Raw genomic sequence first — 20,898 nt, 5'->3', positions numbered from 1 at the left:
AGACTGAGCAGAGAGAGAATCTGGGACCAGACATCAGGAAAGACAAGTCTCTCTTTGTTTTTTGCATGCTAAGATAGAGGCATTTGGAAGGAGGTGCCTGGGAATCTTGCACTGTCTCACATGACCAACAGCTGTGTTTGTACCGTGTGTGCATCTTTGAAGGACATTTTCATCCTCTTTAGTGTTCAACATGCCCGTCCTTGCTGAGCACCACAGAAGAGAGGGCTCAGTTTAAGCAAAGAACAACTCAGTAAACCCCAGAAAGGAGACTCCTCTTCCAGTAACAAAGGCAAATTCATTGCTTTGTCCTTCGTTCTTTCTGCCTTTTGTGCCACCTGAATTAAGATTTTTAATGTGAGGCATCTTTGCCTGAATAGGGAAAGGAAGGTCTTAACTCTGAAAGCCTCTCTTGTCATGTCCACACCCCAGGGCTTGCCCAGCCCTCTGGGTGTGCCCTGTGTTGAGAGCTGGCTATGAAAAGAGCATTCTAAGGGCTCAAGAAGGGCAAAAGAGAGACAATCCAAATGTTTTTTCAGGAATTCCATAGATGACTGAGGCGCACAGTAACGAGAAACAAGCCAGAGATTATCTATGCAAAAGGTTTTTAATGGAAAGCTTTGGTCACCATTGATCTGTTTCGGCATCTGAACCATCAAGAAGAAAACTCTTGAAAGAGGAGATGCCAGGGAAGAAGGGCATCAGGGTTGTCTTTGGGCAGCAGCTCTGGAGTGCTTGCACTTGGCTCAAGAGAGCTGAGGGCTTTGGACCTGGACATTCTGGCCATTGCCATTGCAGTATCTCAGCTCCACAAGTCGCAGGACATGAAGTGCAAGGCATGTTTGTGGATTGTAGGTCCCTTTAAAAACAGAACAAATACCCTGAGTTAATAGCTAAGACATTGGTGGGTAATCTCTCAGGATGTATTTTTGTTCCTAGGAGCAAGAAAGGCTCTGAGTAATTACTGTGATAGAATTGATTTAATACAGGAATAAAGGATCCTTTTTGTGACTCCAAAAACAACTATTGTTGGGATGAGACAATAGTGGTTCTTAGAATCCCCTCCTTTCTTAGCCTGGGCATTGACAAGAGGTCAGCCTGCAAAACTCTGGGTTGAAACTTAAGCCACCTTAAAATTTCCCAAAAAAAAGGCTGTAAAGGTTTTGACCAGGTCAGTTATGAAGGCTGTGACTCAACCCTGTTCTAGTCCTGATTGGCAGAGATGCCAAACCCTTTCTACAGAACTGCAAGCTCTTGGTTTCTGTCCATCACGGGTTGAAAGAGGAGCATTGGTGAAATAACCTTTCCCCAAGAAAAAATTTCCACGTCAGAGAGAGACAGAATTCATTTCCTTGCACTCACCATGAACTTCGTAAGCCTGGTAGGTGGGGACTCCACTGCACATGGCGATGGTGTTTGCTCCATAGGAGTTGAGGTTGCTGACCAATCCACCACTGACAAAGGTGATCTGCCTTGTAGGTCTTCCAAGAGTGATCAGATTCTAAATATCCAAGAACAACATTCAGCAAGATCAGAGCCATGACATGTTTCATGCTGGGCATGTCCCTAGTTCTGCAAGGACGACTCAGGCCTTGGTGTTTGGGTGCCACCTGCCTTCAGGGTGCCTTGGAATCCCCTGGGGCCTGTGGGAGCTCTAGCAAGCCTTGAGGACAGCTCCTAAGGCACATCTTTGGAAGGGACTCTTCTCAAAGGAGAAGTGGCAGCTCAAGGCATGCGCTGAGCAGGAGCAGAGTAGTGCAGCCAGTGTGTTCAGCCAGACCTGGCCAAGCGTTTGCTCAGTGACTGTCCTCTCCTCATCAGCCTGAAACTGTACTTAAAGCTGGATATTTTGCTCAAGGCTGTACTTGGCTCACTCTTCCCTTTTTCAGTATGCCAAGAATGGGGGGTTATAAAGAATACTCTTGGACCACATCAGAGGATTAAAAAGCAGGCAGTAGGAGTATTATTGAAACCATCACAAAAATGCCCTAAGATATCTGCAATACTGATAATACATGAAAAAACTCCACTAAAAGCAACTAACTAAGGGTGTGCAAATTTTTTAAACATTTCAAATTATATAACTATAACATACCTTTGAAATAAAAAGAACTTCATTGTCAAGGGGGACATCTAAATGCCTTTTCATGACATGGTTTCTTAGAATGATTTGAATGGTTTCTTAGAATGATTTGAATGGGATCCTGTCCTGTATCAAAACTAGCGTGACCAGCAGGACGAGGGAAGTGATCCTTCCCCTGGACTCTGCATTGGGGAGGCCACACCTTGAGTGTTGTGTTCAGGTCTGGGCCCCTCAGTTCAGAAAGGATATTGAGATGCTGGAGCGGGTCCAGAGAAGAGGAACAAGGCTGGAGAAGGGACTGGAGCACAAGTGCTGTGGGGAGAGGCTGAGGGAGCTGGGGGTGTTCAGCCTGGAGAAGAGGAGGCTCAGAGGTGGCCTCATCACTGTCTATAACTACCTGAAGGGAAGTTATAGCCAGGTGGGGGCTGGTCTCTTCTCCCAGGCACTCAGCAATAGGACAAGGGGGCACGATGGGCTCAAGCTCTGCCAGGGGAAATTGAAGTTGGAGAGCAGAAAGAAATTTTTTACAGAGAGAGTGCTCAGGGATTGGAATGGGCTGCCCAGAGAGGGGGTGGATTCACCACCCCTAGAGATTTTTAAACACAGATTGGACGTGGCACTGGGTGCCATGATCTGGTAAATGAACTAGAGTTGGACCAAGGGTTGGACTCGATGATCTTCGAGGTCTTTTCCAACCCAATCGATTCTATGATTCTATGATTCTATGAAAGCAATATCTTGTACATCAGTTTGCTTTCAACCACTGTACAATACTCCCAGAAATTCCTGTATTATACTCTTACCCCGCCCTGTGCAGCCACTCTGATAAGAGCATCAAAGCTGGGCATCTCAGTTCTGTTCATGGTGGAGATGTAGCAGGTGTTCTCTTGCATCACTTTGGTTGCAATGACGCCCTGCAAAGACATTGACCACTCACAATTCAGTTTTCCAACTGCTCAGACCGGGATAAACTCAGGATTAAAATAGCAAGGAATGGTTGCAGTTTCTCCTACAACTGGTGGAGTGTAAAGGGGAAACAGAAAGAAGCATCCCTGTACCTTGTGGAGCTGGAGGAGGAGCAGCCTCCTGGCACAGCTCCCACCAAAGCTCCCTGCCACTCACCGTGTTGTAGTTCCAGATGGTTTTCCATGACAATTGGTTGCCCTTTTGCTCAATAATTGCCTCCTGTGTTTGACTGTTGATGTTCATGCTTTGTGAGACACCAGAGATGGAGATATGGGAGTCCCCACCACCAAAAGACACTTGGGAATCTCCACCAATGATATCTTGGTGCTGGCCACTCTGTTGAGAATGTGAAAAAGAATTCTTAAAGTACAGAGATATTTCAGTAGCAACCCAAACCCTTAAAAAATTCCATGCAAGAAGGCAATATGTCCTGACTGCAGGCAGTGCCAGCAGTGCCCTCAGCAGTTTCCAAAGCACAAAGGCTCAAGGCTGTGGGGTTGGGCAGTAGCCCTGAGAATTCTTTTGCTGCCTTCACTGCATCATTGCTGCATCTTACAGCTGTCCTGGGGTGCCTTTAGAGTTTGATGGGTGCAAGGGAACCAGCCAGAGCTCATCAACACTCAGTGTTTTTAAGGAAAAGCTCAGGTAACCCCATGATATGTTTCAGACTCTCCACCCTCAAGAAGGAAGCCCTCAAGGGAGGAGACACTTGGGAAGAAGGGCATTGGGGGTGTCTTTGGGCAGCAGCTCTGCAACCCCAGCACGTGGTTCAAGAAAGGGAAGGGTTTCACACCTGGTTAGGGAATCCATTGCTGTTGCAGTATTTGAGCTCCACAACTCTCAGGACATCGAGGGTAACGCAGGGTCCCACATTCACTTGGGGTCCTGCAAAGCAAGAAAAGCAAAACCAAACCCCGTGAGGTAACACCTCCCACCTTGGCTGCTGCTCTCCAGAGTTCATTTGCTGGCACTCACCGTGAACTTCATAGGCCTGGTAGGTGATGGCTCCGCTGCACATGTTGATGATGTCTGCGCCGTAGGAGTTGAGGTTGCTGACCAATCCACCAGTGACAAAGGTGATCTTCCTGGTAAATCTTCCCAGTCCAAGCTGGTTCTAGACACCAAAGAACAGCATTCAGCAAGATCAGTGCAATGACACGTTTCATGCTGGGCATATCCCTAGTTCTGCAAGGACGAGTCAGGCCTTGGTGTTTGGGTGCCACCTGCCTTCAGGGTGCCTTGGAATCCCCCAGACATGCCCTCTCCTGCCCCAAAGGAAAAGGGAGTGTGGACAAAGGCAGCTGCAAGGCAAAGCTCTGAGCTGACAAATGCACCTTGAAATGGAAATGTCTCCCAACCCCTTGGAGATATTGCCATGGGAAAAGAATGGATGGCCTTGAAGGGGATGTGAGAGAAAGGGTTTCTCAGCAGCCTGCAGACCTCAACGTGCTCAGAGGAAGCACAGCTGGCCCTGGGAATGATGCACACCCTCTTTTTCTTTTCACAAACCACCCATAAGAGAAATTCTCAGTTCTCATTGCTGGGGAGACAAAGACAGTCCTGCTGCTTGGGACAAGCTCGTCTTCCCCAGGAGGAAATGGCTGAGCTGAGAAACAGTCCCATGAACTCCAGGCTGAAGAAAGTGCTGCTGCTTTGGAATCTTACCCTGCTCTCTCTGGCCAGTCTAGGCAGATTCTCAAAGCTGGGCATCTCAGTTCTGTTCATGGTGGAAATGTAGCAGGTGTTCTCTTGCATCACTTTGGTTGCAATGACGCCCTGCAAAGACAAAGGGATCGATCACTCACAGGTCAGTTTTCCAACTGCTCACTCTGGGATAAAGTCTGGATTAAACAAGCAAGGAATGCCAGTAGTTGTCACTGCATTGGTGTAGTGCAAAGGTGAATGAGAAAGAAGCATTCTGGTACCTTTGGGAGCTGGAGGAGGAGCAGCCTCCTGGCACAGCTCCCACCAAAGCTCCCTGCCACTCACCGTGTTGTAGTTCCAGATGGTTTTCCAGGAGCCCGTGCTGGTCGTTTGCTGGATCACTGCCACGCGCCATTGGCTGTGGATGGTCACAATTTGGGACTGGCCACCAATGATCACTTCGTGCTTGACAAGCGGCCGAGGCTGAAAATCCAAAGGAAAGATGATGTTTACCCTTTGCACGACTTCAGTGATGTCCCCAAATCCCTGCGAGATGAAGGGCTGCCCACAGGCAGTGCCAGCAGTGCCCTCAGCAGTTTCCAAAGCACAAAGGCTCAAGGCTGTGGGGTTGGGCAGTAGCCCTGAGAATTCTTTTGCTGCCTTCACTGCATCATTGCTGCATCTTACAGCTGTCCTGGGGTGCCTTTAGAGTTTGATGTGTGCAAGGGAACCAGCCAGAGCTGATCCATTCTCAAGGTCTTTAAGGGAAAGCTCTGGTCACCTAGAGATGTCTTTCAGGCTCTCCACCCTCAAGAAGGAAGCCCTCAAGGAAGGAGACACTTGGAAAGAAGGGCATTGAGGGTGTCTTTGGGCATCAGCTCTGCAGCCCCAGCACTTGGTCCCAGCAAGGGAAGAATTTCACACCTGATCAATCTGGAGGTTGCCTGTGCAGTACTTGAGCTCCACAACTCTCAGGACATCGAGGGTAAAGCAGCGTCCCAGATTCAATTGGGGTCCTGTCAGTGCAAGAAAAGAATAAGCGAAACCCCATGAGATAACACCGCCCTTGGCTGACGCTCTCCAAGAGGGATTGTTGTTGCTCAGAGTGAGCAGGCTCTGAAGAATGTCCTGCCCGGGGACAATTTCAGATGCCTGAGAGGAGAATTCCTTGGAGTAGCCAAACAGGACCAGGTCTGTGAATCAGCACTGAGTGGCCACCAAGACATGTCCTTGAACATGCTGGGGGTGTTTCTGTGCAGGAATCGGGGCACTGTTACACTGGCCCCTGTGAGTGCAGGTGGCTGGGCATGAGAGGGTGAGGCTGGTGCCAGTTCCTAAGCCCTGACTGGCTCTGATGTTCTCCAATAACCCTACAAAGTGCAGGTCACTGATCTCATGGGCAACATGATCCCTTCCCACTGAAACACCAACAGGGAAGAAAACCACTTGGCACAGCCTTTGAGGCACAAGGCTTTGGTGGTGGCTTCCTCAGCAAACTAATCAGCAACATCTGAATGGAAGAAGAGGGGGTTTGGGGATGATCTTTGTATTTACCAAGACATTGAAGAGGAGGCCAGTGTGGGCCCAAAGTGTGTATGTGTGCATGGCCAGACTTGGCGAACGAGGATTTGGGAAGGGCTCTCCCCATGTGGGTGAGCCCTTCCATCCTGTGCAGTGGATTTTTAGGTGAGGTGCAGCGTGCACTGAACTGGCCCCACCATTTTAGTTCTAAGGTCCATCTGCCATTTCCGAGTGAACTTGGACAGTGACAGTGAAGTCCTCAGGACTGTCTACATCACCCAGTACTAACCAGGGCTGACCCTGCTTGGCATCCGAGATCTGACAGGATTGGATGGCAGGGAGGCATTTAAATGCCAGGGGACGGTCCAACTGAGACTGGAACTCAGGTCCTTGGGATTCAGAGTCAGAGTGCTCTCCATTGCACCACAGGACCGTCCACGGACCAAAAGGAGCACTGAATAAAATGGCACCTTAAGATTTGAACAAAAGTGCTCTAAATGTTTTCACCACGTTAGTTATGGAGGCTGTCACTCATCTGGGGGTGTGTTCTGAGCTGCAGTGGTGCCAAATCCTTTCTACAGAAATGCAACCTCCTGAAAATTATCCATCAAGACTTAGAAGAGGAGATTGGAGCAGCAGCCATTACAGAAACAAAAAAATGCAGGAGAGAGAGAGAAAGAATTGATTTGCTGGCACTCACCATGAACTTCATAGGCCTGGTAGGTGATGGCTCCGCTGCACATGTTGATGATGTCTGCGCCGTAGGAGTTGAGGTTGCTGACCAATCCACCAGTGACAAAGGTGATCTTCCTGGTAAATCTTCCCAGTCCAAGCTGGTTCTAGACACCAAAGAACAGCATTCAGCAAGATCAGTGCCATGACACGTTTCATGCTGGGCATATCCCTAGTTCTGCAAAGACGACTCAGGCCTTGGTGTTTGGGTGCCACCTGCCTTCAGGGTGCCTTGGAATCCCCCAGACATGCCCTCTCCTGCCCCAAAGGAAAAGGGAGTGTGGACAAAGGCAGCTGCAAGGCAAAGCTCTGAGCTGACAAATGCACCTTGAAATGGAAATGCCTCCCAACCCCTTGGAGATATTGCCATGGGAAAAGAATGGATGGCCTTGAAGGGGATGTGAGAGAAAGGGTTTCTCATCAGCCTGCAGAGCTCAACGTGCTCAGAGGAAGCACAGCTGGCCCTGGGAATGATGCACACCCTCTTTTTCTTTTCACAAACCACCCATAAGAGAAATTCTCAATTCTCATTGCTGGAGAGACAAAGACAGTCCTGCTGCTTGGGACAAGCTCGTCCTCTCCAGGAAGAAAAGGCAGAGTTGAGAAAAGGCCCCATGAACTCCAGACTGAAGAAAGTGCTGCTGCTTTGGAATCTTACCCTGCTCTCTCTGGCCAGTCTGGGCAGATTCTCAAAGCTGGGCATCTCAGTTCTGTTCATGGTGGAAATGTAGCAGGTGTTCTCTTGCATCACTTTGGTTGCAATGACGCCCTGCAAAGACAACGTGGTTGATGAGTCACAATTCAGGTTTCCAAGTGTTAAATCCAAGACAAAGTCTGGATTAAAGAAGAAGGAATACTGATACTGTGTCCTAAGACTGGTGAGGTGCAAAGGTGGATCAGAAAGAAGCATCCCCGTGCCTTGGGGAGCTGGAGGAGGAGCAGCCTCCTGGCACAGCTCCCACCAAAGCTCCCTGCCACTCACCGTGTTGTAGTTCCAGATGGTTTTCCAGGAGCCCGTGCTGGTCGTTTGCTGGATCACTGCCACGCGCCATTGGCTGTGGATGGTCACAATTTGGGACTGGCCACCAATGATCACTTGCTGATTTTGGTCGTCCTGCTGAGGCTGAAAAACCAAGTGAAAGATGTTTACCCTTTGCATGACTTCAGTGATGTCCCCAAATCCCTGCGAGATGAAGGGCTGCCCACAGGCAGTGCCAGCAGTGCCCTCAGCAGTTTCCAAAGCACAAAGGCTCAAGGCTGTGGGGTTGGGCAGTAGCCCTGAGAATTCTTTTGCTGCCTTCACTGCATCATTGCTGCATCTTACAGCTGTCCTGGGGAGCCTTTAGAGTTTGATGTGTGTAAGGGAACCAGCCAGAGCTGATCCACACTCAAGGTCTTTAAGGGAAAGCTCTGGTCACCCACGGATGTGTTTCAGGCTCTCCACCTGAGAAAGGAAGCCCTCAAGGGAGGAGATCCTTGGAAAGAAGGGCATTGGGGGTGTCTTTGGGCAGCAGCTCTGCAGCCCCAGCACGTGGTTCAAGAAAAGGAAGGGTTTCACACCTGGTTAGGGAATCCATTGCTGTTGCAGTACTTGAGCTCCACAACTCTCAGGACATCGAGGGTAACGCAGAGTCCCAGATTCACTTGAGGTCTTGTAAAAGCTGGAAAAGAATAAGCCAAATCCCATGAGATCACACCTCCCTCCTTGGCTGCTGCACTTTGAGGTTGTTATTGCTCAGAGCAAGCGAGACTCTCAAGAATGTGCTGCCCAATGAGTGTTTGAGATGCCCAAGGTGAGGATTCCTTTGGAGTGGGCAAAGAGCACCAAGTCTAAGACTCAGCACTGAAAGGCCACAAAGACATGCAGTTCAACACACTGTGGTTGTTGCTGTGCAGGAATCAGGGCACTGTTGCACTGGCCCCTGTGAGTGCAGGTGGCTGGGCATGAGAGGGTGAGGCTGGTGCCAGTTCCTGAGCCCTTACTGGCTCTGATGTTCTCCAATATCCCTACAAAGTGCAGGTCTCTGATCTCATGGGCAACACGATCCCTTCCCACTGAAACACCAACAGGGAAGAAAACCACTTGGCACAGCCTTTTGAGGCACAAGGCTTTGGTGGTGGCTTCCTCAGCAAACTAATCAGCAACATCTGAATGGAAGAAAAGGAGTTTTGAGAAAAATCTTTCTATTTGCTGAGACATTGAAGAAAAGATCAATGTGAACCAAATGAAATGCTCAATATAAAGGCACCTTAAGATTTAAAGAAAAGTGCTATAAGGGATTTCACCATGTCAGTTATGGAGGCTGTCACCCATCTTGGGACGTGTTCTGAGCTGCAGTGGTGCCAAATCCTTCCTACAGAAATGCAACCTCTCGAGAATTATCCATCGAGGGTTGGAGGAGGAGATTGGAGCAGTCACCATTCCCCATGGGAGAAAAATGCCAGGAGAGAGAGAGAAAGAATTGATTTGCTGGCACTCACCGTGAACTTCATAGGCCTGGTAGGTGATGGCTCCGCTGCACATGTTGATGATGTCTGCGCCGTAGGAGTTGAGGTTGCTGACCAATCCACCAGTGACAAAGGTGATCTTCCTGGTAAATCTTCCCAGTCCAAGCTGGTTCTAGACACCAAAGAACAGCATTCAGAGAGTTCAGTGCCATGACATGTTTCATGCTGGGCATATCCCTCGTTCTGCAAGGACGACTCAGGCCTTGGTGTTTGGGTGCCACCTGCCTTCAGGGTGCCTTGGAATCTCCCAGACATGCCCTCTCCTGCCCCAAAGGAAAAAGGAAGTGTGGACAAAGGCAGCTGCAAGGCAAAGCTCTGAGCTGACAAATGCACCTTGAAATGGAAATGCCTCCCAACCCCTTGGAGATATTGCCATGGGAAAAGAATGGATGGCCTTGAAGGGGATGTGAGAGAAAGGGTTTCTCAGCAGCCTGCAGAGCTCAACGTGCTCAGAGGAAGCAGAGCTGGCTCTGGGAATGATGCACACCCTCTTTTTTTTTTTTGACAAACCACCCATAAGAGAAATTCTCAGTTCTCATTGCTGGAGAGACAAAGACAGTCCTGCTGCTTGGGACAAGCTCGTCTTCTCCAGGAGGAAAAGGCAGAGTTGAGAAAAGGCCCCAAGAACTCCAGGCTGAAGAAAGTGCTGCTGCTTTGGAATCTTACCCTGCTCTCTCTGGCCAGTCTGGGCAGATTCTCAAAGCTGGGCATCTCAGTTCTGTTCATGGTGGAAATGTAGCAGGTGTTCTCTTGCATCACTTTGGTTGCAATGACGCCCTGCAAAGACAACGTGGTTGATGAGTCACAATTCAGGTTTCCAAGTGTTAAATCCAAGATAAAGTCTGGATTAAGGAAGAAGGAATACTGATACTGTGTCCCATGACTGGTGAGGTGCAAAGGTGAATGAGAAAGAAGCATCCCCGTGCCTTGGGGAGCTGGAGGAGGAGCAGCCTCCTGGCACAGCTCCCACCAAAGCTCCCTGCCACTCACCGTGTTGTAGTTCCAGATGGTTTTCCAGGAGCCCGTGCTGGTCGTTTGCTGGATCACTGCCACGCGCCATTGGCTGTGGATGGTCACAATTTGGGACTGGCCACCAATGATCACTTGCTGATTTTGGTCGTCCTGCTGAGGCTGAAAAACCAAGTGAAAGATGTTTACCCTTTGCATGACTTCAGTGATGTCCCCAAATCCCTGCGAGATGAAGGGCTGCCCACAGGCAGTGCCAGCAGTGCCCTCAGCAGTTCCCAAAGCACAAAGGCTCAAGGCTGTGGGGTTGGGCAGTAGCCCTGAGAATTCTTTTGCTGCCTTCACTGCATCATTGCTGCATCTTACAGCTGTCCTGGGGAGCCTTTAGAGTTTGATGTGTGTAAGGGAACCAGCCAGAGCTGATCCACACTCAAGGTCTTTAAGAGAAAGCTCTGGTCACCCAGTGATGTGTTTCAGCTTCTCCACCCTCAAGAAGGAAGCCCTCAAGGAAGGAGATCCTTGGAAAAAAGGGCATTGGGAGTGGCTTTGGGCAGCAGCTCTGCAGATCCCATCCTTGGTTCGAGAAAGGGAAGGGTTTCACACCTGGTTAGGGAATCCATTGCTGTTGCAGTACTTGAGCTCCACAACTCTCAGGACATCGAGGGTAACGCAGGGTCCCAGATTCACTTGAGGTCTTGTAAAAGCTGGAAAAGAATAAGCCAAATCCCATGAGATAACACCTCCCTCCTTGGCTGCTGCACTATGAGGTTGTTATTGCTCAGAGCAAGCGAGGCTCTCAAGAATGTGCTGCCCAATGAGTGTTTGAGATGCCCGAGGTGAGGATTCCTTTGGAGTGGGCAAAGAGCACCAAGTCTAAGACTCAGCACTGAACGGCCACAAAGACATGCAGTTCAACACACTGTGGTTGTTGCTGTGCAGGAATCAGGGCACTGTTGCACTGGCCCCTGTGAGCGCAGGGGCTTGGCATGGTTGGTATGAGAGGGTGAGGCTGGTGCCAGTTCCTGAGCCCTGACTGGCTCTGATGTTCTCCAATAACCCTACAAAGTGCAGGTCTCTGATCTCATGGGCAACATGATCCCTTCCCCCTGAAACACCAACAGGGAAGAAAACCACTTGGCACAGCCTTTTGAGGCACAAGGCTTTGGTTGTGGCTTCCTCAGCAGACTAATCAGCAACATCTGAATGGATGAAAGGGGGTTTAGGGATGATCTTTCTATTTGCTGAGACATTGAAGAAAAGATCAATGTGGGCCAAATGAAATGCTCAATATAAAGGCACCTTAAGATTTGAACTAAAGTGGTATAAGGGATTTCAACATGTCAGTTATGGAGGCTGTCACCCATCTTGGGACGTGTTCTGAGCTGCAGTGGTGCCAAATGCTTCCTACAGAAATGCAACCTCTCGAGAATTATCCATCGAGGGTTGGAGGAGGAGATTGGAGCAGTCACCATTCCCCATGGGAGAAAAATGCCAGGAGAGAGAGAGAAAGAATTGATTTGCTGGCACTCACCGTGAACTTCATAGGCCTGGTAGGTGATGGCTCCGCTGCACATGTTGATGATGTCTGCGCCGTAGGAGTTGAGGTTGCTGACCAATCCACCAGTGACAAAGGTGATCTTCCTGGTAAATCTTCCCAGTCCAAGCTGGTTCTAGACACCAAAGAACAGCATTCAGAGAGTTCAGTGCAATGACACGTTTCATGCTGGGCATATCCCTAGTTCTGCAAGGACGACTCAGGCCTTGGTGTTTGGGTGCCACCTGCCTTCAGGGTGCCTTGGAATCCCCCAGACATGCCCTCTCCTGCCCCAAAGGAAAAGGGAGTGTTGGTAATATCAAGTACAGGGCAAAGCTCTGAGCTGACAAATACACCTTGAAATGGAAATGCCTCCCAACCCCTTGGAGATATTGCCATGGGAAAAGAATGGATGGCCTTGAAGGGGATGTGAGAGAAAGGGTTTCTCATCAGCCTGCAGAGCTCAACGTGCTCAGAGGAAGCACAGCTGGCCCTGGGAATGATGCACACCCTCTTTATCTTTTGACAAACCACCCATAAGACAAATTCTCAGTTCTCATTGCTGAGGAGACAAAGACAGTCCTGCTGCTTGGGACAAGCTCGTCCTCTCCAGGAGGAAAAGGCAGAGTTGAATAATGGCCCCATGAACTCCAGGCTGAAGAAAGTGCTGCTGCTTTGGAATCTTACCCTGCTCTCTCTGGCCAGTCTGGGCAGATTCTCAAAGCTGGGCATCTCAGTTCTGTTCATGGTGGAAATGTAGCAGGTGTTCTCTTGCATCACTTTGGTTGCAATGACGCCCTGCAAAGACAACGTGGTTGGTCACTCACAATTCAGGTTTCCAAGTGTTAAATCCAAGATAACGTCTGGATTAAAGAAGAAGGAATGCTGATACTTTGTCCTAAGACTAGTGAGGTGCAAAGGTGGATCAGAAAGAAGCATCCCCGTGCCTTGGGGAGCTGGAGGAGGAGCAGCCTCCTGGCACAGCTCCCACCAAAGCTCCCTGCCACTCACCGTGTTGTAGTTCCAGATGGTTTTCCAGGAGCCCGTGCTGGTCGTTTGCTGGATCACTGCCACGCGCCATTGGCTGTGGATGGTCACAATTTGGGACTGGCCACCAATGATCACTTGCTGATTTTGGTCGTCCTGCTGAGGCTGAAAAACCAAGTGAAAGATGTTTACCCTTTGCATGACTTCAGTGATGTCCCCAAATCCCTGCGAGATGAAGGGCTGCCCACAGGCAGTGCCAGCAGTGCCCTCAGCAGTTTCCAAAGCACAAAGGCTCAAGGCTGTGGGGTTGGGCAGTAGCCCTGAGAATTCTTTTGCTGCCTTCACTGCATCATTGCTGCATCTTACAGCTGTCCTGGGGTGCCTTTAGAGTTTGATGTGTGCAAGGGAACCAGCCAGAGCTGATCCACACTCAAGGTCTTTAAGGGAAAGCTCTGGTCACCCAGTGATGTGTTTCAGGCTCTCCACCCTCCAGAAGGAAGCCCTCAAGGGAGGAGATCCTTGGGAAGAAGGACATTGGGGGTGTCTTTGAGCAGCAGCTCTGCAGCCCCAGCACGTGGTTCAAGAAAGGGAAGGGTTTCACACCTGGTTAGGGAATCCATTGCTGTTGCAGTACTTGAGCTCCACAACTCTCAGGACATCGAGGGTAACGCAGGGTCCCAGATTCACTTGAGGTCTTGTAAAAGCTGGAAAAGAATAAGCCAAATCCCATGAGATAACACCTCCCTCCTTGGCTGCTGCACTATGAGGTTGTTATTGCTCAGAGCAAGCGAGGCTCTCAAGAATGTGCTGCCCAATGAGTGTTCGAGATGCCCGAGGTGAGGATTCCTTTGGAGTGGGCAAAGAGCACCAAGTCTAAGACTCAGCACTGAACAGCCACAAAGACATGCAGTTCAAAACACTGTGGTTTTTGCTGTGCAAGAATCAGGGCACTGTTGCACTGGCCCCTGTGAGCGCAGGGGCTTGGCATGGTTGTCATTAGAGGGTGAGGCTGGTGCCAGTTCCTGAGCCCTGACTGGCTCTGATGTTCTCCAATAACCCTACAAAGTGCAGGTCACTGATCTCTTGGGCAACACGATCCCTTCCCACTGAAACACCAACAGGGAAGAAAACCACTTGGCACAGCCTTTTGAGGCACAAGGCTTTGGTGGTGGCTTCCTCAGCAGACTAATCAGCTTCATCTGAATGTAAGTAAAGGGGTTTTGAGGACAATCTTTCTATTTGTCAAGACATTGAAGAAAAGGTCAATGTGGGCCAAATGAAATGCTCAATATAAAGGCACCTTAAGATTTGAACTAAAGTGCTATAAGGGATTTCACCATGTTAGTTATGGAGGCTGTCACCCATCTTGGGACGTGTTCTGAGCTGTAGTGGTGCCAAATCCTTCCTACAGAAATGCAACCTCTCGAGAATTATCCATCGAGGGTTGGAGGAGGAGATTGGAGCAGTCACCATTCCCCATGGGAGAAAAATGCCAGGAGAGAGAGAGAAAGAATTGATTTGCTGGCACTCACCATGAACTTCATAGGCCTGGTAGGTGATGGCTCCGCTGCACATGTTGATGATGTCTGCGCCGTAGGAGTTGAGGTTGCTGACCAATCCACCAGTGACAAAGGTGATCTTCCTGGTAAATCTTCCCAGTCCAAGATGGTTCTAGACACCAAAGAACAGCATTCAGAGAGCTCAGTGCAATGACACGTTTCATGCTGGGCATATCCCTAGTTCTGCAAGGACGACTCAGGCCTTGGTGTTTGGGTGCCACCTGCCTTCAGGGTGCCTTGGAATGCCCCAGACATGCCCTCTCCTTCCCCAAAGGAAAAGGGAGTGTGGACAAAGGCAGCTGCAAGGCAAAGCTCTGAGCTGACAAATGCACCTTGAAATGGAAATGCCTCCCAACCCCTTGGAGATATTGCCATGGGAAAAGAATGGATGGCCTTGAAGGGGATGTGAGAGAAAGGGTTTCTCAGCAGCCTGCAGAGCTCAACGTGCTCAGAGGAAGCACAGCTGGCCCTGGGAATGATGCACACCCTCTTTTTCTTTTCACAAACCACCCATAAGACAAATTCTCAATTCTCATTTCTGGGGAGACAAAGACAGTCCTGCTGCTTGGGACAAGCTCGTCCTCTCCAGGAGGAAAAGGCAGAGTTGAGAAAAGACCCCAAGAACTCCAGGCTGAAGAAAGTGCTGCTGCTTTGGAATCTTACCCTGCTCTCTCTGGCCAGTCTGGGCAGATTCTCAAAGCTGGGCATCTCAGTTCTGTTCATGGTGGAAATGTAGCAGGTGTTCTCTTGCATCACTTTGGTTGCAATGACGCCCTGCAAAGACAAAGGGATCGATCACTCACAGGTCAGTTTTCCAACTACTCACTCTGGGATAAAGTCTGGATTAAACCAGCAAGGAATGCCAGTAGTTGTCACTGCATTGGTGTAGTGCAAAGGTGAATGAGAAAGAAGCATCCCCGTGCCTTGGGGAGCTGGAGGAGGAGCAGCCTCCTGGCACAGCTCCCACCAAAGCTCCCTGCCACTCACCGTGTTGTAGTTCCAGATGGTTTTCCAGGAGCCCGTGCTGGTCGTTTGCTGGATCACTGCCACGCGCCATTGGCTGTGGATGGTCACAATTTGGGACTGGCCACCAATGATCACTTCTGGATTTTGGTAGTCAGGCTGCTGAGGCTGAAAAGTAAAAGCAAAGATGTTTACCCTTTGCATGACTTCAGTGATGTCCCCAAATCCCTGTGAGATGAAGGGCTGCCCACAGGCAGTGCCAGCAGTGCCCTCAGCAGTTTCCAAAGCACAAAGGCTCAAGGCTGTGGGGTTGGGCAGTAGCCCTGAGAATTCTTTTGCTGCCTTCACTGCATCATTGCTGCATCTTACAGCTGTCCTGGGGTGACTTTAGAGTTTGATGCGTGCAAGGGAACCAGCCAGAGCTGATCCACACTCAAGGTCCTTAAAGGGAAAGCTCTGGTCACCCACTGATGTGTTTCAGGCTCTCCACCCTCAAGAAGGAAGCCCTCAAGGGAGGAGATCCTTGGGAAGAAGGACATTGGGGGTGTCTTTGGGCAGCAGCTCTGCAGCTCCCACCCTTGGTTCAAGAAAGGGAAGGGTTTCACACCTGGTTAGGGAATCCATTGCTGTTGCAGTACTTGAGCTCCACAACTCTCAGGACATCGAGGGTAAAACACGTTCCCAGATTCACTAGAGGTCTTGTAAAAGCTAGAAAAGAATAAGGCAAAGCCCATGAGATAACACCTCCCTTTTTGGTTACCGCTCTCCAAGAAGGGGTTTTTGTTCCTCAGAGTGAGTGAGGCTCTCAAGAATTTGCTGCCCAAGGAGCACCAACTCTGTGATTCAGCACTCAATGATCACAAGACGTGCCCTTTAACATACTGGGGGTGTTTCTGTGCAGGAATCAGGGCACTGTTACACTGGCCCCTGTGAGTGCAGGTGGCTGGGCATGAGAGGGTGAGGCTGGTGCCAGTTCCTGAGCCCTGACTGGCTCTGATGTTCTCCAATAACCCTACAAAGTGCAGGTCTCTGATCTCATGGGCAACACGATCCCTTCCCACTGAAACACCAGCAGGGAAGAAAACCACTTGGCACAGCCTTTTGAGGCACAAGGCTTTGGTGGTGGCTTCCTCAGCAAACTAATCAGCAACATCTGAATGGAAGAAAGGGGGTTTTGGGATGATCTTTCTATTTGCCGAGACATTGAAGAAAAGGTCAATGTGGGCCAAATGAAATGCTCAATATAAAGGCACCTTAAGATTTGAACTAAAGTGCTATAAGGGATTTCACCATGTTAGTTATGGAGGCTGTCACCCATCTTGGGACGTGTTCTGAGCTGCAGTGGTGCCAAATGCTTCCTACAGAAATGCAACCTCTCGAGAATTATCCATCGAGGGTTGGAGGAGGAGATTGGAGCAGTCACCATTCCCCATGGGAGAAAAATGCCAGGAGAGAGAGAGAAAGAATTGATTTGCTGGCACTCACCATGAACTTCATAGGCCTGGTAGGTGATGGCTCCGCTGCACATGTTGGTGATGTCTGCGCCGTAGGAGTTGAGGTTGCTGACCAATCCACCAGTGACAAAGGTGATCTTCCTGGTAAATCTTCCCAGTCCAAGCTGGTTCTAGACACCAAAGAACAGCATTCAGAGAGTTCAGTGCAATGACACGTTTCATGCTGGGCATATCCCTAGTTCTGCAAGGACGACTCAGGCCTTGGTGTTTGGGTGCCACCTGCCTTCAGGGTGCCTTGGAATCCCCCAGACATGCCCTCTCCTGCCCCAAAGGAAAAGGAAGTGTGGACAAAGGCAGCTGCAAGGCAAAGCTCTGAGCTGACAAATGCACCTTGAAATGGAAATGCCTCCCATCATCTTGGAGATATTGCCATGGGAAAAGAATGGATGGCCTTGAAGGGGATGTGAGAGAAAGGGTTTCTCAGCAGCCTGCAGAGCTCAACGTGCTCAGAGGAAGCACAGCTGGCCCTGGGAATGATGCACACCCTCTTTTTCTTTTGACAAACCACCCATAAGACAAATTCTCAATTCTCATTTCTGGGGAGACAAAGACAGTCCTGCTGCTTGGGACAAGCTCGTCCTCTCCAGGAGGAAAAGGCAGAGTTGATAAAAAGGCCCCATGAACTCCAGGCTGAAGAAAGTGCTGCTGCTTTGGAATCTTACCCTGCTCTCTCTGGCCAGTCTGGGCAGATTCTCAAAGCTGGGCATCTCAGTTCTGTTCATGGTGGAAATGTAGCAGGTGTTCTCTTGCATCACTTTGGTTGCAATCACGCCCTGCAAAGACAAAGGGATCCATCACTCACAGGTCAGTTTTCCAACTGCTCAATCTGGGATAAAGTCTGGATTAAACCAGCAAGGAATGCCAGTAGTTGTCACTGCATTGGTGTAGTGCAAAGGTGAATGAGAAAGAAGCATCCCCGTGCCTTGGGGAGCTGGAGGAGGAGCAGCCTCCTGGCACAGCTCCCACCAAAGCTCCCTGCCACTCACCGTGTTGTAGTTCCAGATGGTTTTCCAGGAGCCCGTGCTGGTCGTTTGCTGGATCACTGCCACGCGCCATTGGCTGTGGATGGTCACAATTTGGGACTGGCCACCAATGATCACTTCTGGATTTTGGTCGTCCTGCTGAGGCTGAAAAACCAAGTGAAAGATGTTTACCCTTTGCATGACTTCAGTGATGTCCCCAAATCCCTGCGAGATGAAGGGCTGCCCACAGGCAGTGCCAGCAGTGCCCTCAGCAGTTTCCAAAGCACAAAGGCTTAAGGCTGTAGGGTTGGGCAGTAGCCCTGAGAATTCTTTTGCTGCCTTCACTGCATCATTGCTGCATCTTACAGCTGTCCTGGGGTGCCTTTAGAGTTTGATGTGTGTAAGTGAACCAGCCAGAGCTGATCCACACTCAAGGTCTTTAAGTGAAAGCTCTGGTCACCCACTGATGTGTTTCAGGCTCTCCACCCTCCAGAAGGAAGCCCTCAAGGAAGGAGATCCTTGGGAAGAAGGGCATTGGGGGTGTCTTTGGGCAGCAGCTCTGCAGCCCCAGTACGTGGTTCAAGAAAGGGAAGGGTTTCACACCTGGTTAGGGAATCCATTGCTGTTGCAGTACTTGAGCTCCACAACTCTCAGGACATCGAGGGTAAAACACGTTCCCAGATTCACTTGAGGTCTTGTAAAAGCTGGAAAAGAATAAGCCAAATCCCATGAGATAACACCTCCCTCCTTGGCTGCTGCACTTTGAGGTTGTTATTGCTCAGAGCAAGCGAGGCTCTCAAGAATGTGCTGCCCAATGAGTGTTTGAGATGCCCGAGATGAGGATTCCTTTGGAGTGGGCAAAGAGCACCAAGTCTAAGACTCAGCACTGAACGGCCACAAAGACATGCAGTTCAACACACTGTGGTTGTTGCTGTGCAGGAATCAGGGCACTGTTGCACTGGCCCCTGTGAGCGAAGGGGCTTGGCATGGTTGGCATTAGAGGGTGAGGCTGGTGCCAGTTCCTGAGCCCTGACTGGCTCTGATGTTCTCCAATAACCCCACAAAGTGCAGGTCTCTGATCTCATGGGCAACATGATCCCTTCCCACTGAAACACCAACAGGGAAGAAAACCACTTGGCACAGCCTTTGAGGCACAAGGCTTTGGTGGTGTCTTCCTCAGCAGACTAATCAGCAACATCTGAATGGAAGAAAAGGGAGTTTTGAGGACAATCTATCTATTTGTCAAGACATTGAAGAAAAGATCAATGTGGGTCAAATGAAATGCTCAATATAAAGGCACCTTAAGATTTGAACTAAAGTGCTATAAGGGATTTCACCATGTTAGTTATGGAGGCTGTCACCCATCTTGGGACGTGTTCTGAGCTGTAGTGGTGCCAAATGCTTCCTACAGAAATGCAACCTCTCAAGAATTATCCATCGAGGGTTGGAGGAGGAGATTGGAGCAGTCACCATTCCCCATGGGAGAAAAATGCCAGGAGAGAGAGAGAAAGAATTGATTTGCTGGCACTCACCGTGAACTTCATAGGCCTGGTAGGTGATGGCTCCGCTGCACATGTTGATGATGTCTGCGCCGTAGGAGTTGAGGTTGCTGACCAATCCACCAGTGACAAAGGTGATCTTCCTGGTAAATCTTCCCAGTCCAAGCTGGTTCTAGACACCAAAGAACAGCATTCAGAGAGCTCAGTGCAATGACACGTTTCATGCTGGGCATATCCCTATTTCTGCAAGGACGACTCAGGCCTTGGTGTTTGGGTGCCACCTGCCTTCAGGGTGCCTTGGAATCCCCCAGACATGCCCTCTCCTGCCCCAAAGGAAAAGGGAGTGTGGACAAAGGCAGCTGCAAGGCAAAGCTCTGAGCTGACAAATGCACCTTGAAATGGAAATGCCTCCCAACCCCTTGGAGATATTGCCATGGGAAAAGAATGGATGGCCTTGAAGGGGATGTGAGAGAAAGGGTTTCTCAGCAGCCTGCAGAGCTCAACGTGCTCAGAGGAAGCACAACTGGCCCTGGGAATGATGCACACCCTCTTTTTCTTTTGACAAACCACCCATAAGACAAATTCTCAGTTCTCATTGCTGGAGAGACAAAGACAGTCCTGCTGCTTGGGACAAGCTCGTCTTCTCCAGGAGGAAAAGGCAGAGTTGAGAAACGACCCCAAGAACTCCAGGCTGAAGAAAGTGCTGCTGCTTTGGAATCTTACCCTGCTCTCTCTGGCCAGTCTGGGCAGATTCTCAAAGCTGGGCATCTCAGTTCTGTTCATGGTGGAAATGTAGCAGGTGTTCTCTTGCATCACTTTGGTTGCAATCACGCCCTGCAAAGACAAAGGGATCGATCACTCACAGGTCAGTTTTCCAACTACTCACTCTGGGATAAAGTCTGGATTAAAACAGCAAGGAATGCCAGTAGTTGTCACTGCATTGGTGTAGTGCAAAGGTGAATGAGAAAGAAGCATCCCCGTGCCTTGGGGAGCTGGAGGAGGAGCAGCCTCCTGGCACAGCTCCCACCAAAGCTCCCTGCCACTCACCGTGTTGTAGTTCCAGATGGTTTTCCAGGAGCCCGTGCTGGTCGTTTGCTGGATCACTGCCACGCGCCATTGGCTGTGGATGGTCACAATTTGGGACTGGCCACCAATGATCACCTGCGGATTTTGGTCATCCTGCTGAGGCTGAAAAACCAAGTGAAAGATGTTTAGCCTTTGCATGACTTCAGTGATGTCCCCAAATCCCTGCGAGATGAAGGGCTGCCCACAGGCAGTGCCAGCAGTGCCCTCAGCAGTTTCCAAAGCACAAAGGCTCAAGGCTGTGGGGTTGGGCAGTAGCCCTGAGAATTCTTTTGCTGCCTTCACTGCATCATTGCTGCATCTTACAGCTGTCCTGGGGTGCCTTTACAGTTTGATGTGTGCAAGGGAAGCAGGCAGAGCTGATCCACACTCAAGGTCCT

General features: G+C 49.9%; 2 protein-coding genes across 2 annotated transcripts; both read right to left on the bottom strand.

Moving 5' to 3' along the window:
- Window positions 1–743: 743 nt before the first annotated feature.
- LOC139683637 (gastrokine-1-like) lies at window positions 744–3,289 on the bottom strand. The gene is made up of 4 exons (XM_071578956.1): window positions 3,203–3,289; window positions 2,884–2,994; window positions 1,360–1,498; window positions 744–856 (listed from the first exon to the last, which is right to left on the bottom strand). Exons 1-4 carry the CDS (start codon window positions 3,287–3,289, stop codon window positions 744–746), a joined length of 450 nt encoding a protein of 149 aa, XP_071435057.1.
- A 544-nt stretch (window positions 3,290–3,833) lies between these two features.
- Window positions 3,834–20,659, bottom strand: LOC139683636 (uncharacterized). The gene is given in 28 exon segments (XM_071578955.1): window positions 3,834–3,931; window positions 4,022–4,160; window positions 4,712–4,822; window positions 5,036–5,131; window positions 5,570–5,706; window positions 6,912–7,050; window positions 7,602–7,712; window positions 7,926–8,066; window positions 8,504–8,604; window positions 9,425–9,563; window positions 10,118–10,228; window positions 10,442–10,582; window positions 11,021–11,111; window positions 11,945–12,087; window positions 12,639–12,749; window positions 12,963–13,103; window positions 13,542–13,632; window positions 14,467–14,609; window positions 15,161–15,271; window positions 15,485–15,628; window positions 16,068–16,168; window positions 16,946–17,084; window positions 17,637–17,747; window positions 17,961–18,101; window positions 18,540–18,640; window positions 19,469–19,607; window positions 20,159–20,269; window positions 20,483–20,659. Coding segments are annotated over 28 exon segments (3,459 nt in total).
- Between the last annotated feature and the right edge of the window lie 239 nt (window positions 20,660–20,898).

This window comes from Pithys albifrons, chromosome 29 (assembly GCF_047495875.1).
Source record: "Pithys albifrons albifrons isolate INPA30051 chromosome 29, PitAlb_v1, whole genome shotgun sequence".
Classification (NCBI taxonomy): domain Eukaryota; kingdom Metazoa; phylum Chordata; class Aves; order Passeriformes; family Thamnophilidae; genus Pithys; species Pithys albifrons.
The sequence above is the reverse complement of the archived record's forward strand: the minus strand, read 5'-3'. Positions and strand labels throughout refer to the sequence as shown.